Below are 18,349 nucleotides of genomic sequence, written 5' to 3' on the forward strand. Positions count from 1 at the left end.
ATGCTTTTTGTGATCTTTTTGGAAGCCCCAGCTACTTCAAAAGTGGCTGAAATTTACAGGGTACTTTCATAGGTCCTTCTACCTACAAAAATTTTGGAAAAGCTGCTTCTAAGACTCACAGAAAACTGAGTCTGGTGGGGACATGCACCTGGTTTGTATCTGAATCAACAGAATGCACACAACTAAGAGATTTTAATATCTGCTTGGCACCCCGATGGTAAACATACTTTGGGCAAAACTACATGCTACTTAAATATGTAGCATGAAATTCAGGATTGCTTTCTTTCCTACCTCCTTCAAGTAAATAAAGACGTGTAGCCCATGTCAAGATGGAAACTCATTGTTCAGGCAGCAGAGGCTTCAATCTTCCCTCAGCTGTATTTCATTTCAAAGGTTTGCCTCTGCCCACTCTGCAGGGGCCTGATAAACCTCCACTGGGGGTTCTGAACTAAAAACTGGTGGAAAGGGAAGGTTTAATTCTCCCACACTGTGACACATATCCATGGTGGTTGCACTCTATACTAGGGCTATGCGCGCTTACTTGAAGATTTTTAAAAAAAAGAAAGGGGTCTTAAATATGCACTCTATATGTTATGTCATGTTGTTTAATCCTCACTTGGAAGGAAACAAATCTTGTAAATGTAATTTGCAGTCTGACAACTAGGTTTACACAACTCTGTCTCTTGGGAGAGACTCTGTAACGCATGCATATGAACAAAAAAATCTTACATAATATCTTATTTTTGTTTCATTTTGTGTCATTCTACATAAGGCATTTTATTCTTGATGCTTGCAGAGAAGAAGGCCCATAAATGCTGGTGAGGAGAGAGGACTAAAGAGTAGCAATCCTTAGCATGCTTTTTTGGGAGGAAAGCCTCACTGATCTCAGTAGAATCTTCTTTCCAAGTAACCATACTTAGGATTGAGCTGGAAGAGGCCAAGCAAAGAACCAGAGAATGAGAAGCAACTTGAAAACACATACAGATATCCAGTTAACCCAAACTGCAGACACACAAAGAGGCAAGACCTGGGAAGCAATAATGCTTGAGGAGTTTTGAGTAATGGTTGGCAGCAAATTCTGCATGAGTTTACAAGGTGGTGCAGCAACAAAGTAAACTATGATGGCCGCAGGCTGCATGCAAAGAGGCAAGATGCTGCACAAAGGAGCTGTCTCTATATCTTTGTGTGAGGACACATTTGGAATGCTGTGATCAATTCTCCAGCCTCCAGCCATGCCTTATGGTGTGAAAAGTACACACACACACACACACACACACACACACACACACACACTGCCCCTGACCCAAGACTTGGCTGCTTACAAAAAGTGTCTTTATGAACATCTTAGAAAATGGGTGTGTTTCAACTTCCACTGAACTATTTTACAATTTGAGAACTATATAATGGGATCTATGTCCTTCCAACTTTAAAGAGACCCCAGGCAGAACTGGGACATTTGCCCTATCTTCCCTTTAGAATGTCTTATATAGTAGCGGAAGGCATTTAATCACAGCTACAATAGAAATAACTGTGAATATCCCACGAGTTCTTTCTCTTTTCATAGGAGATAATGAGGAAGCCTTCCTTGTGCACATATATCTTGTATATCACATGATAACAGGACAACTGTCTACACTCTCTTGTGTACTCAAAGCACCTAATTAAGTTAATTGATTAGCACATATATAGATTAGTTTGTACCTGAAAACAGAAGTGTTTTCAAAATCATTATAGAAGTGGAGTTACATTACGATGTTCAGGAAATCATGAATTCAGAATTCAGTCAAAGGCCATTCTACCAGGAGTTAACCTGTACTGCTAAAACAAGTAATGTTCTGAACTACAGACCCAGTGGCTGTTTTGGAAAACTGAATTTAAAAAAAATGAACTCATGCCAAAATGTTTTCCTTTGAATCACAAGCAGGAGCTAGGCCTCAAAGGAGAATCTCAAAGGAGAAAAATAAATAAGTTGTGGTATAACCATACTCAGCAACCCAAATTACATCACACTAAGTTCTGCATAACTTTAGGGCTGCCAGAATGTCCAAAGGAAACAATTATTTTACATGCAAAATCAAATAATTAAAGAGCTCAAAGAGAGTAAGAGAAAGGGAGAAAGATGAGATAACATTGTTATATATGCAACAGTTTCTACACATCATCCTACCCAATATCTTCCCTCCCACATATGACTCACTACACTTACTGCCATGTTGTTAATTGGATTCTTCTCCTATAGCAAGATAATCTTGGTTTCCTAATATACTTAGGGTGTGTCATTATTATGGGAAGCAACTAAATAGATTATGTATCCAGTAACATGGAAAAGAAGGTATTGTGCACACTCAAGCACAGAGCTGACACTACATAGCTCAGAAAGGACCGATGTAACCACAGCGGAAAAAAATCAGTATTCAAGAGAGATACAATACTTTCAAGAAGCTTAGGCAGAGATATTCTTCACACTAATGAAAACAACAGGAGGACTTAAGCTTGGAGAGATATCCAGATAGAAGCTTGTTACATTCTTAGTTTGGTCCAGAGGAGAAATCTTGGGAAATTAGGCACTGTTTGTTTGTTTTGTGGAGTATAACACCAGTGTCATGCAACATGCAAATCTGCAATAATGTGAGTATTGGTGTGGGAAAGCTAGAGACTGTCCGGGGTGGATGAAATCACAAGCATACATGGGCTTTTTAGGATTGGCTCAATACAAAGTGTATATCCATCCCATTCCATATTAATAGAGTCCTAAACTGCTCTGTGCCATTATAGCTTTCCACTGTACATATGTAACACATCTCTGTATCTGAATGAACCTCATAATGCTGATCTGTCATAATTTCTTCCATAACCAGATTCAAAAGCTGACTCACAATACACCTTATCTTCATATTAATACAATTCCATTCTCATTTACACTGCTTTGCATCTTACACTGAATCATCTTCATCATATATATTTAAATGGTAACATCCTCAATAAGTAATAATTACATTAACCACACTTTATTGAGCTGGGATAGCTCATCCACTTCCTTGTTAGTTTATGTTTAAAATATTTCTAAAGCCAGCCAATTTTCAAAATAATCCATTTTAACTCACCAGGGCCTGCTCTATGAGAAGGCAGAAAAGAATGGCATTACCCACTTCCCTCAAGCTCTGGAACACATCTGTCTTTAGCTCTGCATACTCAATTATGTCCTTCAGTTGGTGATGGAAAAACTCCAGGATTCCTTGAGAGAGAAGAAAGAAAAAGACAGAGAGAGAGAGAGCAACTATGATTAATCATTGTACTATTGGGCTTTTATTACTCCAGTGTAACAAATACTTCCATAGCTAAAGAGGAATGATGGGGTTCTGGAATTATTAATTGGATTCCCTTGCCTTTTTTATTTTATTCACCAGCTCATTTGCCAAATGACAACTTCATTTGCCAGATAATAATTTTTTTATAATTTTTATTAGTTTTAAAAACTTTAACAAACATACATAGAAATCGTATATATTTGAAATAAAATATTTTCTCGTTACATCTTTTCCTAAGTCGTTCCCAGTATTTGCATTGAGATTGCTGTATCTTAATTTATCCTTGCATAATTTATAAACATCTTTCTTTGAAAATCGATACTGATATTCTGATTGTCTTATTTATTTACTCTATTATTACTCTCCCTTTCTTTGTAAATCCTATATGATCATATTATATCTGTCATCTATTTTTGTAGAGTCCAATAATTTTTCAAGAAGTCATCTAACATCTTCCAGTTATTAGTCTTTTTTTTTTATCTTTTAATATCATGGTCAATCTATCCATTTCTCTTAAGTCCATTATTCTTAACAAAGAAAATGGAAAAATTCTACACCCCTCCTCTATTCCCCCACTTTTCTCCCCTGATGTCTTTTTTTTTAATGGAAAAATAAAACAAAATGGATTATTGCATATTTTCTTTCACAATGATGAATAAAATGTTGACCATATATATTTCCCTCATTAAAAAATAATAATTTTTATGTACACCTGCCAATCAAGTGTCTTCTTTCAAATAAATACACATTGTTGGAAACAGTCTATATTATTTATAAAAAGTTTGTAAAATGCAAGATATTTAAAAGTGCTCTTCACTGGGGTCACACTGCTGCTTACTGTTGATGGCAGTCAAAGTTTGGCTTTAGTGACTGCTGGTGACTGACAAGGCAAGCATATACTGATTGTAAAGTCTGCACACAAAAATGAATGTAGAATATGTCTTAGTAAAAGAGATTAACTTTCTATATTTAATAACATTCTATGTAGTTTTATAAGATATATTCCACATTTGGAAGGGCAGCACACACATAGCCAGCAATACTTAAGAAGTATAAAATTTGCACAGAATATTTCTTAGTAAGGAACATTTGGATTAGGAGGAAGAGGTGGGCTAATTGGGAGGAGGCAATGGATGAAAGCTGTTCTGACTCCAAACAATATTAATGCTAGGAAGGCGAACCATTCACTAAATTACTAGCAGTCACTAAAGCCAAACTTTAACTACCACCAACTATATTTTGTGAAAATATGAGGAGCAGTGTGACCCCAATGAACAGCACTTTCAAATATCCTGCATCCACGCAATTCTCAAATCTAAATGGCAGTGGAGAACATTTATTTATTCATCATCATTTTCTATTCTGCTTGAATGGGCCTATATAAAACAGTTTAAAGGTAAGCATATAAATAGGTATCAACTTGTGTCTGACTGTAGGGGATGGTGCTAATCTCTATTACTATGGTAAGTCGAAGAGCCAGTGTTGTCAGAGACTACTCTGTGGGTCAAGTTGGCCAACATGACTGCACAGAATGCTGTTACCTTCCCACCAAAGTGGTACCTATTTATCTACTTGCACTTTTACATGCTTTGAACTGCTAGGTTGGCAACAAAGCAGTTTATGCAATCATAAAACTCAAATGAACAATTAAAAACCAATACTAAAACCAACATTTAAAAAGCAGTTCAAATCAACGTTCAAGTACAATCAATGCAGCAAGAAAACACAAAAGGGAAATAACCTTTAGTTAAAGGTAGGCCTCAATTCAACATCTCCCCCAGAGTAGTATATATATCTGCATGAAGACCTATCCTGCATGAGCCATAAGCCCTCTCCACTGATGTACTGTAAACTGTTGAAGCCACCCCATTCTGTGCATTGTGGCAAACAGGCAGGGTTGGACAATGATGACAGCAGGGTGGAGACCCTGGAGGACCCCGGTGGATCTCAGTGATGATTTCATTATTTTGTGTCTGTCCATGGGGATGTAGCCAGAAGATTCTCTGATCCTTCCTGCTCACCATGAAGCATGCAATGGCCATAAGGATATTTTTCAGGAGCCTTACAGTAAGTCAGGGAGAGCTTTGGGCACTGCAGACAGAATATTATCAACCCTCGCAGTGCCTGATAAAGGACGACCACACACATAAGGGGTGTGTGTCTCCAACAGAATTCTGGCTTCAGACTGTTACCTATAATTGTTATGCACAGATTGCTTTATTAATGCAAGGTTTCCACCAATGAATACCTATTGTTAAACAGATTAGTTTAAGAAAATAGTTACTAAAAACTACTCTCCAGAGGATTGTTGAAAGAGAAAATATTATGGAAAGACAGCGAATATAAAAAGCAAGGAGGATGTGGAAGGAAGGAATCTAGTTGTACCTTTAAGAATAAATGATATATTTTAGCATCAACTTGAGTAGATTTCAATCCACTTCTTCAAATGCACTTTGGAAAACATCTGAGGAGGCGGATTGAAATCCACAAAAGTACCATATTAAATCAGTCAGTTTTAAGGTGTCATTAGATTCCTTTCACATTTCCCTTTTATACTGAAATAGACAACCACAGCTATCTCTTTCAAGAGCAAGTATTAATGCATTATGGAGTATTTTGTGAATGCTGTCATCAACTGCCTTGTGCGTTAGTCCTCACAAGAAATGAGAGAAACGTATGGATAAAGCAGGGTCATAGAATTACAGAGTTGGAAGAGACCACAAGGGCCACTGAGCCAACCCCCTGCCATGCAGGAAATCTAAATCAAAGTATCCCCGGCAGATGGCCATCCAGCCTCTGCTTAAACACCTCTAAGGAAGGAAACTCCACTACACACCAAGGGAGTGTGTTCCACTGTCGAACAGCCCTTACTGTCAGGATGTTCCTCCTAATGTTGAGGTGGAATCTCTTTTCCTGTAGCTTGCACCCATTGCTCCGGGTCCTAGTCTCTGGAGCGGCAGAAAACAAGCTTGCTCCCTCCTCAATATGGCATCCCTTCAGGTATTTAAACAGGGCTATCATATCACCTCTTAACCTTCTCTTCTCCAGGCTAAACATCCCCAGCTCCCTAAGTCGTTCCTCACAGGACATGGTTTCCAGACCCTTCACCATTTTAGTCGCCCTCCTTTGGACACGCTCCAGTTTCTTAACATCCTTTTTAAATTGTGGTGCTGAGAACTGGACACAGTATTACAGGTGGAGCCTGACCAAAGCAGAATAAAGTGTCACTATTACTTCCCTTGATCTAGACACTATGTTGTGTTACAGACTGCCCAGAATGGGCGGTCTGCCACCACCTCCATTTTCACTGCCAGGAAGCTGCAGCCTCCAAATGGGGAGGCTTCCTGGTGGAGGAAAAAGAAGCTGCAAAAAGTGGCTTCTTTTCGCGCCATGCTTGCGACACATGAGTGCGCAAATGGCGCACTTGTGATGTCACAAGGCAAGGGGGACGTGCGGACGCTAAGCATCCGGCATGTAAAAATGGCCGCGCCCGTGTGTATAGGGCACCGCCATTTTTACGCCCCCGTCACATGCTAGGGGTGAGGCCGGTATGGATGCTAGGTCCTCGGCCAACCCCTAGCACGTGACGGGGCGGCGCAAAGGCCCGTGCGGAACGGGCCTATATTTCTATTGATGCAGCCTAAAATTGCATTGGTCTTGTTAGCTGCCACGTCGCACTGTTGACTTATGTTCAATTTGTGGCCTACTTGGACTCTTAGATCCTTCACATGTAGTCTTGTTCAGCCAGGTGTCACCCATCCTATATCTGTGCATTTCATTTTTCCGCCCTAAGTGCAGTACCTTACATTTCTCCGTGTTGAAATTCATTTTGTTAGCTTTGGCCCAGCTTTCTAGTCTGTTCAGGTCATTTTGAATTTTGATCCTGTCCTCTGGGGTATTAGGTATTCCTCCTAATTTGGTGTCATCTGCAAATATGGTCATGTCCCTGCTCCTAAAGGCAGCCACTACTGGGACAATAAGGATTTGTGGCAGCAGTGACAGGCCTGTTTTTTTCAGTGCAATTTGGCCACTTCAAGCTGCCTATTCTACAAATTAAGACTTCAGTTGCTGCTCAAACCAGCACTTTGCCTCCTAGTGGTGAGAATGGTGAGATGCAGAAGTCCTTTCTTTTGCCTTCACCATTGCCTCCCAGAAGTTACCAAGGGTGCTTCTACACTGTAGAAATAATGCAGTTTGACACCACTTTAACTGAATCTTTTAACCTTTCTCCAGAATCCTGCGATCTGAAGTTTTGTGAAGCACCAGCACTCTTTGGCAGAGAAAGCTAAAGACCTTGTAAAACTACCAATCCCAGGATTCCACAGGATGGTGCTGTATCACTTAAAGCGGTATCAAACTGCATTATTTCTACAGTGTTGCTACCCCCCAAGATTAGTTCTGTGTACTGTGGCACTGACTCCTCCTGGCTACTTTTCAGTTAACCCAGTCTACTGAGGTCACAGTGGCAGTGTTGACTAGTTTCAAATCAAATTGATTTAAATAATGATATAAACCACTTCTTCAAAGGGACTCTTTTTTAATGATTTCAACCACAATTGAAGTCCTGAGTAAGGGGGTTCTATTTAATCATCACTTGTTAGTAGTAATACATTATCATTTCATAGAGTGGTTCTCAAATGGTGTGACAAGATCGCCCCCTGGGGGAGGCGTGAGAGTTGTTCAAGAGGGACACAAGATTGGAGGACCTGAACTTTCCTTCTCCTCCTTTTCCCACGCTTTTTATGTATAAAATTTACACATGCATTGAGGTAAATACTGAATTTACATAAATAAAACTGTTCTAATTTGAACAATGTTATTTCCTTATAAAATATTAAAATATGAATTTATATATGAATGTGTGAATGAAAATGCACACACTAAATAAACAAAATATTTTTATTCACATACTATGTTGAGTGGGGGGGGCGCGCAACATTCACATGTAGATGTAAAAAAAAAGGGGGGTAAGGGTAAAATGTTTGAGTACCACTGGCTTAATAGAAACATTATACATATTCACAGATCTGGGCTCCATTAAAAAGTTGGTTCAAACAAAGCAATTAGTCTGAATTGTTTTCAGATTAATATTTAATTAATTAAAATGGGATCTCTTGGCTTTAAATCCAGACTCCTCCTTATTATTCAGATTAATTTTGTTCATTGACTTTCCCTGCATTGGGAGAAAGGCAAGGGCAAGAGAGTGAGAGAAAGTGTGTGCACTTAATGTACACCACATGCAGAACAGGACTGATCAAATTATTGCCTACCTCTGGAACCTGCTGTTAAAACAATTATTAAACATTAAATAAATATTAAAATATTCATAGCCTACAATTAGAAGTTGTATATTGAGTAGTGATGGTGATGCATTTGATTGATGCTCTTGTTTTTTATTCATTGTTTAAACAAAAATTTGAAATCTGATTTAAATTTTAGAAATTGATATAAATAAAATATCTAGTTTAAATTTTAAAAATCTGGTAGGTTCTTTTTTCTTTAAAAAAAATGCACACACTCATTTTTACCCATTGCGCACACTGGTGCCCTGATTAGGCACCAGGCCACACAAGTTTCCTGAGGAATAACCAGGCTATAGGCATGGTTTCTGATGTGATGTCTGCATGGACTTGCCTCCTAGTTAGGAAATTCCTCCACGTATGACATTTTGTGTTAAAGCATTAAACTGAAAATACAGGTAGTTGCCACATGATTCTATATACTCAGATCAGAGGTTTATACATTCTGTTATAGGTGGAGAAAGAGATATAGGGCACGTTCCCACCATGAAATAGAGCGAATTGCCGACTGGTGTAAATGACCCTCATTCCCATTTGAAACTGGTTCCTGTCATAATGTGATCAATTCCTGTTGTGATAAAGCAAAGGAAAGACAAAAACCCTGGTTTTTCCAGACAGTAGTTTAAAAGAAGTTCTTTTGAGAAGAATCAATTCTGGAACGTATTCAACAAATGGGAATGACAGATCAGAATTGCATCATTCTGGAGGGGAGGGATTAATGGTAGAGGGGTGTTTACCATCCCTCCTCAGTTTTTGGCAGATCACCATTTCCCCCCCTCTCAGCGCTGCCTTTGTACTGTGCTGGTGCATTTTTTAAAAAGTACAATTGATAGAATATTTGATTGATTGATCAAATAGTTGATTGATCAATTGAATATTCTATCAATTTTACTTTTTAAAAAACCCCTTCATGCTCCTGCTTCGTTCATTGGCTTATCCCTCCATCGCCGGTTTCCTCCTCCTCTGTTCCCCAGTCTCCTTCTTATGTCCCCCACTTCCTCCTTTTCCCTCAGTTTCCTCCTTCTGTCCCCGGCTGGCTCCTTCTCCCTCTGTCCCCAGGTTCCTCCTCATTCAGAGCCGATTTGAAGCAGCACAACTAGTGGGGACGACAACCATGCAAAAAAAAAAAAAAAAAAAGTGTAAGAAAAGATCTGCTTTATAGTAGGAACGAGGGACTTTTTGGAATCGATTTCCAACATAGAGTGAGGGTGAATTGGGAATTGTTTTAAACTGCAAGTGGGAAAGGGCCCATATACAGTCGCCCCTTCCCTTACGTGGGAGATCTGTTCCAGACACCCCCCCCCCGCGTAAGGGAAAAACACAGATGCTCAAACCCCATCAAATGAATGGGGCTTATGTATATGGCGGCCGTGCACAGGGTGCATGCCACGGGAGTGCATGCAGTAGTTTTCTTCCAGCGCGCACTTCCCTTCCTTCCGGCACGGCTTCCAGCGTATGCTGGAATCCACATATAATGCGGGCGCAGTGTACTACTATGAGGAAGTCAGGATTAAAAATAACATCCATTGCACCATGTCCTGGTTTCTGGAGCAGCAGAAAGCAAGTTTGTTCCATCTTGAATATGACATCCTTTCAAATATTGAAATATGGCTATCATGTCACCTCTTAACCTTCTCTTCTCCATGCTAAACATACCTTGCTCCCTAAGCTGCTCCTCATAGGCCATGGTTTCCACGGACATGTCTCACGAAATATGAAAGCCTAGGAAAATTTGTAAAGAGCTGGGAATGGGTAATGGAATATGTAAATAACATGTGGGGAGAAATGCCAATTATTGGTTTTTAGGATTAAATAAGAGAAACTGTTGTAGATCCATTAGAAGTTAGGATTGATCTGAATATTTTAGACAGAATCAAAAGGTATTCAAATGTAAGTAAGGAATAGTACAAATAACATGTATAAACACCAAGCATAGATAGCTTAGGAAGGAAAGTTAGAAAGGTATTATTTGAAGAGAATGGATGAATTTTTTAAATGTTTTCTTTTGTTTTTTCTTTTTGTTTTAATTTTATTGATACAATATTTTGTTATATCACATATATGTTTGCCAGGTTTATAATTATAATTTTTTTTTAAAAAAAGAAAAACCCATGTTGGTTTTTAGTGATTCCAACATTCCTTTCTAAATTCTTACAGATCATCTGTTTAATGATCCGCTCTAGAATCTTTCCTGGTATTGATGTCAGGCTGATTGGGTGATAATTGTCCCCCCCCCCCCCAATTTTTTGAAGATGGAGAAGTAATACATCATAAGTACCACATAGAAGAGGTACAATGTAAATACCATAAATAATAAAGAATTAACATTTATAAGTAAGTCAGATTACCAACCTGGAGATCCATACTCATGTCTTGGCAGGCGGCAGATCTTTGGCATCACCTCTATCAAGGTTTTCACATACTGAAGGATGGTCCCTTGCAACTATCAGAAGCAGTGGAAGATAAAAGTCAGATTTAAAGACAGCCCTAAAGTTGAAAATTTCTTTAGTTTTAAAATGTGGCCAGCTCTGAATACACAATTTTTGGGCAACTCTGGGAGTCAGCAAAAATGTTTGGTTAACAGTGACTTTGATCTTCCCTTTCCTAAGTGGAAAGAACATACAAAGAGTCCTGTTCCTGATTGCATACTAACTGTGGAAGTGCTGACAGATGTTGTCACTCCTCATCTTTATCTTCAGCCCAAAGCTTGGGATGAAGCACTCAGTGACTAATTCCTACCATCATGCTGGTCTTTAAAATAATATCTGGACTTCTCATTGCTTCTTAACGTTTCTAAAGCTGAGCACCCTGGGAGCTTTAGCTTGTAGCTGTGATGTCCCATGTAGGTGATCAGAAGCTATATGGCAACTTGTGAGTTCTGAGAAGCTTCTAAAGCTCATTAGGAAATACTTCCAGATGAAAACAGATGGCTGCCACTGGTGATTTGATGGAAATGTACACAGATCTCTGGAAGTGCCCATTTTCACTTTCTGATCTACTTTTCTGTTGTGAGCCATCTAAGAACTTTTAGACTAAAACCTAGTATGGAAATTCAGCAAATAATATAGTAAAAATACTTTAATTGCAGGCAAATGTGTGGGTACTTCCAACTAGATTTATATTTTAAAAAGAACCTAAAAAGCAAAGCCTACTCCATACCACAGATGTTCACAAATGAAAATGTATTTTCAAAAATGATTGTGTATTCAACTTCTGTTTAAGAAGATGAGTTTAGCATTCACACACTAGTTCTACTGAAAGTTTTGCATGAGAGCTTGTGCACAATTTCAATAAAGGAAAGGGGCTGCTTTGCATTTTTTTTTACAGTAAATAAATGAAGAGTTCCCTCTAACACATGTGCTCAGCAAAATGATTTCCATCAATGGCAATAGGCATAAATACCCTAAAGACACCAGATCCCACCTGATCTTGCAAGCTACAGAGTGTCAGACTTCGTTTGTACTGTAATTTTGTGAAGGGTTTCTCTAATGGAATTTCCAGGATCCATAGCAACACACACACAAACACACACACACAATTATCTAAATCCTATGAGGAAAGCCATATCAGTTAAATTGGTATAAAATGATGTAAATGTTTATGGAAAATAAAAATAGGAACCTCTTATATCTTCAGTTTTGTGGTCCTGAATTTTGATCTCCTGTAATATTAGCCCAGAACAGAGAATTTTAAATTTTTGCTCTTCTAAGCAAAAACAGACTTTGAAATGCATACTCTTCTAAAATCATATTCTGCTTGCATGTTCTAAAATCATGTTCTATATCAGTGATTCCCAAACTCTCATCCACTAGATGCTTTGGACTTCTGCTCCCCAAATTCCTGACTGTTGATTAAGCTGGCTGGGGCTTCTGGGAGTTGAAGTCCAAAACACCTGGGGAACCAAAGTTTAGGAACCACTGTTCTACATGCATAGTTTCCAAATAACTATGTCCCAACCAGAGTTGTTTGACTTCCTGGCCTGAGCCTCACCACTCAAGTTCAAATTTCACCATTACCAGGCTCTTGACAATCTTGAGCAGTTCTTCCATCACCACAGCGATCCCCTGGTACCCAAGGAGGCGGCAGATTGTCTTGAAATGAGGAGGCCCCACAAAGTTCCGATATGAACTATAGATGTGGCTGTAGGCAATGTTGAGTGGCTGTGGAAGTAAACAGGAACAAAAAAGTTACTGGGTGCAAACAACAGCCAATAAATTATCACTGGGTGGGGTGACTGAGGATGAGACAGGGAGCTATCATCAAACTGTGTGTCCTAAAGAAGAGCTCAGCCATAATGTGACTTCATTTCTCCCTGTGCTTTTCCCTGCTGAAAAAGACAATGAGGAAAGCAATGAACTGGGAAAAGCCTGTGCCTATCTCTGACCAATGACTTGAAATAACTTTGAGGATTTCCATTCCCTGCTCCAAAGAAGGAATAGCTCATGGAGAAGTGGTGGGATGGATTTATCCTGAGGGCCAGAGGCTCTCCATCACTGCTTCAAAATAAGAGCAAAAATAATTTCAATTTGCAGTTGTGAGTTCATTAACAGAGACAGTAATGATGGAGATTACAACACGCACAACAATGAAAGTTGTCAACACAAGCATCATCAACTTCTGTTGTAGAATATTGTGCAAAACAAAGCTTTTAGGCATGTAGGATCAGAAATAAGTAATACTGGGAACACAGAGTAGCCCAGAGTAAAAAAGAAGCATGACACTTTGGGAATAATGAAAAATGAGCACAGAATTCTGATTGTTGACTAACAAAAAATAGGCCTGATGTCTGTTGAATCTATATATGGCATTAACAACACAGAAAACTTGATCATAGGGGTAGGGGGAGAATGCGTGGGTTAAATGATAAAGTTGTGAATGATGTAGTATTAGTTTTTCTTTTTGTTTTGTCTGTCTGTTAGTTTGTATATGTCGTTTGCATATGTCCTTTGTACAAAATATTATATTTATAAAAAAACCCCACTGAAAATTCACATTGTGAAGAGAATTCACACAAAAAAGTTAAGCTACATTTAATGAACATAAAAGCTGGGATGGCTGTGAATAAGCACAGTGGGTGAGCTCTGGTAGATATTTATTGTTGACTGAATTAATCTTTATTAATAAGCTGTAACACAGATAAGAATAATCCATCTGTTAATAGATATATGTGTTTATTTTGTAGTCCTGAAGAATAAATATGACACCCTATTTCAAAATGCAAAGCAAAACTCTGGCAAAGAACTCATCCTTGTAAATAAAACAACCCTGGAACAGGAACAAGTTTAATCAGAAGTCAATGGAATAATAATTAGATTGTGGTTCTGGTTCTAGTTCCACACCTGAGAAAATCATCCTGCCCTATCATGGACTCAAAGCAACAATCTGTCATTTCTGCACAGATTATACGTAGTCTTTTGCTAGTTTGCTTTATATTCCTTTGCTCTTGCCTCTGGCTGGACATCTGAATGGATAAAACATTATGCTACCCAGTGAGGGAATCAATGTGACAAACTAGCACCTCTAACATATCTCTGAAAAGCAAAATGAACCAAGAACTGTTGGAGGTTCCCATGGGGCACACTTGCTATTTAGGAATTCTTGTCCCAAAGACTCATTTTCTGCAGAAAAGCACTGATAACAAAAAAGTCATTGTACTACAGTAACTGAGAAACTGAAGCAAGCAGCGCTGGATGCCCAATGAAGATACACATATAGACAACACATACATTTTCAGGTTTTCAATTGATTGTTATTATTATTATTATTATTAACCTTTATTTATAAAGCGCTGTAAATTTACACAGCGCTGTACATGCAATATTTTTAATTGGACGGTTCCATGCCCTCAGGCTTACAATCTAGAAAGACACAACACAAAAGGAGAAGGGAGTGGTGGTAGGGAAGGGGCCGTTCTAGTAGGATAATACATATAAAATACATAGCAATACAGGAAATGATTCAATAAACAGACAACAAAAGAGCATCAAATAGCAAGTGACAATTATGCAATGCCTGGGAACGCTTCTCTGAACAAGATGGTTGATAAACTGTTATATTTTTAATCTTTTACAATTACTGTTATTATTTATTGTATTAAACTGATTTTATTGTAAGTCACCCTGAGATCTTTGGATATAGGGAAGGGTATAAAAATTTTAATAAGTAAATGAAGTAAACTTGTGACTTATACAGTGCGCCCTTCTTTTACACGGGGGATCCATTCCGGACCCCCTGCGTAAAAGAAATAGCGCATATGCTCGAGCCCCATTACAAGTAATAGGGCTCATGCTTGTGGTGCACAGTGCGGTGACAGCGCGCGCAACATGGGCACATGCACCATTGTTTCTTCCAGCACTGCTTTCAGTGTATGCTGAAAGCAGCGTATAATGCGCCTGCATATGACATGGGCACACTGTACTGTATATTATGTATATGCATATTAAAACATCTGTTCAAGAAACAAGCATCAGGATGGGGTAGACCATGAAGCACCTGAGTGTGGTTGCAATCCTGGTTTGAAAAGTGTTCTTAAACCACAGTTAAGATACCAGTGAAAGAAAACAAGGAATAGTTACCAAAGCTGACCACGTAAGAGTATGGCAGGAGTGGTGGAAGATGGAAGTGTGTGAAAAACCATGGTTTCACTGGATCAGGGATATGGTGGTTTTTATATGGTGAATGGGTAACGGCAGACTTGTCCAAATTTTTGTTTTATTTTCAAAGAGAAGGACACCAATAATGGGAAAAGAGAACTGAGATAACAGACAGGTTAATATACACTGTATTATTTGTTCAGCCACAAAAAAGACACTGTTGGATGTTAACAACTATTTAATGAGACATTAGCATTTAAACTAAGAAAATTAGGAATTAAACACTAATTGGAACCATTTGTGAAGCCAAATGTATACTATACAAGCTGTCTACAGAAGCTGAATAGTTGGCAAAAACCAATAAACCATGATGTGGTATTTAAAGTAATAAAAACAAAGGGACCAGAGCTGAAGTAGTACAGTGATTTTAAAAAGGTGAAAACCATAAAATGGCAAAAATGACAAAAGAATGGAAGAGTTAAGATAAAGTAAAAACAAATAAAATTCATAGTAATTAACTGGCCTGAGGAGCTCAAAGCAACCTGGCTACAGTATTTTCTGGTACAAGTAATATATAAACTGCCCAAATGAGCATCATTTGTGAAAATTCATTCTACACTGAGGTATATTAAGATCAGTGAAATGTGTAATGCAGTTGCTTTGTTGTGAGATCTTATTCGGAATAAAATTTTAACAGATTTCCAGTCTCCTGGTTATTTCACTTACTGCATGCGTAAATTGTTATTTCCCTTCTCAAAACATCTGAAAAAACATTTCAAGGACCATTTTTTAAAGAAACAGATCAATTTGCATCCAAGTCATTTGGGATATGGGATAGGGTTCACACTCTTTCACTAAGACGAATTAGACACGTTAGGAAAGTACAGAATGGTAAAACAGGAATATTAGCTAGCTTGCCTTCAGCTTCCTCCATACATTAAGGACTGATTTACAGACAGGCACATCTGACTGCATTCAGTATTACGATCAAAATAATTTTTTTAAAAGAAAAACTGATTTTTGGAAGCCACATTTCAACCAATTTTCTTCTCTGGCAGAGGCAGAACAGAATTGATCAACAAATTTATCAAGGACAATTATTATCAACAGAAGATTTTAAATCACACCTGATTTAAATGAAACCTGCATAATGGGAATTTGCAGCTGGCATCTCAGACTGCCCTGTGCACACTTATTTGCTACAATAAATTCAGTGAGACATTTCCAAAACTGAATCCACACATTTCCTCTCAGGGCTCTGTGCAACCACAACAAAGAGAGCATCTATAGAAAATCCATCTATCGCTTTTCACAAATGCACAGAAATTGACAATTGGGCTAACAAACAATCCCCTCCCCTCTGAATGAGTAAAAACGTTCTTTTATTAGAAATGAATATATTTTTAGTAAAGGAATTTTACTAAGAGTTGGATTGGCCAGCTCCTCATAGTGGAAAATTAACAAGGTTGTTTCGCAAATTATAATTCTGCATTCATAGAAGTTAACTTCTGTGAGAACAGGTGGAAGAGACAATCCCCCATCCCCTCTCAGTGGCATCTCCTGCCTCCTGGAAATCTGCATGGGAGAGTTGTAAAACTTCCCAGAACATGTTTTTGATGTTTCAGAGAGGGCTGCAAGGGACATGGAATGAAAATTCTTGTGCTACTGCAAACATCACATTATATTTAGGTTACTGAACAAAATCCCTCCTGCTAAATATATACTTCTTTCTCTTGATTCTTTTCAATCCATATACTTTGTGATGTGCGAGATCCCACCATACATTTTACTTTCCTAAACAAACTCTCTCCAGATTGAATAGGAAATACTTTTCTTGACTAACCTTGGAGCCATAAAGATAATAGGGCTGGACGTTGGCTGGTTTATCTCTCTGGGGTTCTTGGGTAAATGGAATTGCTGTCCGTACAAATCTGGTGTTTGTGAAAATGAGAGGAAAATGGATGTATAAGTTTATTTTGAAACAGCTGTGTCCAGTCTTCGAAATCAAAACCTTGGGCTATTGCTTTATGTACAGACTTAATTAATTCCTTTTGTTTAAAAAACTGATTTTCAATGAGAAACATTTTTTTTCAAATGTATTAATCTCCAAGAATGTTGAATAGTTACATATTTTATTATTGCTTGCCATATTGACTGTATCTATCCATTGTTCAGATTGTTATAATTGTTTCAGGTTTCATTCTGACAAATGTTATCCAAAAATAGGTATATGGATATTTAAAAAACAACCTTTAAAAAGACTATGTATTTTATTCATGGTTTCTTCCCTATGTTCTTTGTAATACAATGCTACAGATCATTATGACTATTTATAAAATCTATCACATCCCTACATACACACTTCCAGTATCCCTAAAGTGCATGCAAAAAGCCTCCTCCTCAACCACTCAATAAGTCACACCATCTCATGACATCCAGTCTTGCCAGCTGTATTTTACTTAGAAATAAATTTCTGATCTAAAATGAAGGATGCCACATCCTTGGCTAATTCAAAGAATATGTCTTAAATTGTTGTAACTGTAATCTTCTGCTGCATCAAATTAAGTAATTCAAAGTTGTTTTGGTCAGGAAGAATAAAGTGTGCAGCATCAGTGACTCAAATCTAGTCATCAAAGAGAGCAGCAAAGCACTGTATTGTGACATTTCCTTACCTGTTAGTAGACCCATTGTAGCAGTAATTAGGTAAGAAGTCAAAATTCAATTCCCAGAAGACATGCAGTGTGATGCGCCCATAAGGAGCTGAGACATTGTGATTGGCCTCTCGAAACATGGCATCAAAACTGTCCAAAGTCATGTGCTTGCATAGCAGTCTATGTGTCAGGCGGTTTATCTCCAAAAGCCACTCAAGCTCCTGTACCAAGAGAAAGCAGAAACAAAATGATATCATGCATGATCAAGTTCCAGAAGTGAATTATCTCACATACAGTCAGGCATGTACAACTTCTACATCTTTTCACCATAAAGTCAAGCTGGGTGGTATATAAAGATGGGGAGGGAGTTATTCCATTACCATTTGAATACCAATAGTTTAACCTTTACAGAGCCAGTATGGTGTAGTGGTTTGAGCATCGGACTAAAACTCTAGAGACCAAGGTTTGGATTCCTGATCAGCCATGGAAACTCCTGG

General features: G+C 38.2%; 1 protein-coding gene across 4 annotated transcripts in view; it reads right to left on the reverse strand.

Annotated features, from left to right (window-relative positions):
* Positions 1-18,349, reverse strand: part of LOC149321741 (cytoplasmic FMR1-interacting protein 2) — a 106,507-nt gene that overhangs the window by 23,306 nt on the left and 64,852 nt on the right. For all 4 annotated transcript variants that reach the window (XM_089527819.1, XM_089527829.1, XM_089527800.1 and 1 more), the window contains exons 22-26: positions 17,874-18,073; positions 17,045-17,132; positions 12,625-12,768; positions 10,961-11,051; positions 3,105-3,235 (exon numbers count right to left, since the gene is read on the reverse strand). In XM_089527819.1, coding sequence (XP_089383945.1) covers positions 3,105-3,235; positions 10,961-11,051; positions 12,625-12,768; positions 17,045-17,132; positions 17,874-18,073 — 654 coding nt within the window. The remainder of the gene's footprint in view (positions 1-3,104; positions 3,236-10,960; positions 11,052-12,624; positions 12,769-17,044; positions 17,133-17,873; positions 18,074-18,349) is intronic.

The sequence above is a fragment of the Sceloporus occidentalis genome, unplaced genomic scaffold, assembly GCF_023333645.1.
Source record: "Sceloporus occidentalis isolate IW3139 unplaced genomic scaffold, rSceOcc1.0.p SCAF_1, whole genome shotgun sequence".
In the NCBI taxonomy this organism is placed as follows: domain Eukaryota; kingdom Metazoa; phylum Chordata; class Lepidosauria; order Squamata; family Phrynosomatidae; genus Sceloporus; species Sceloporus occidentalis.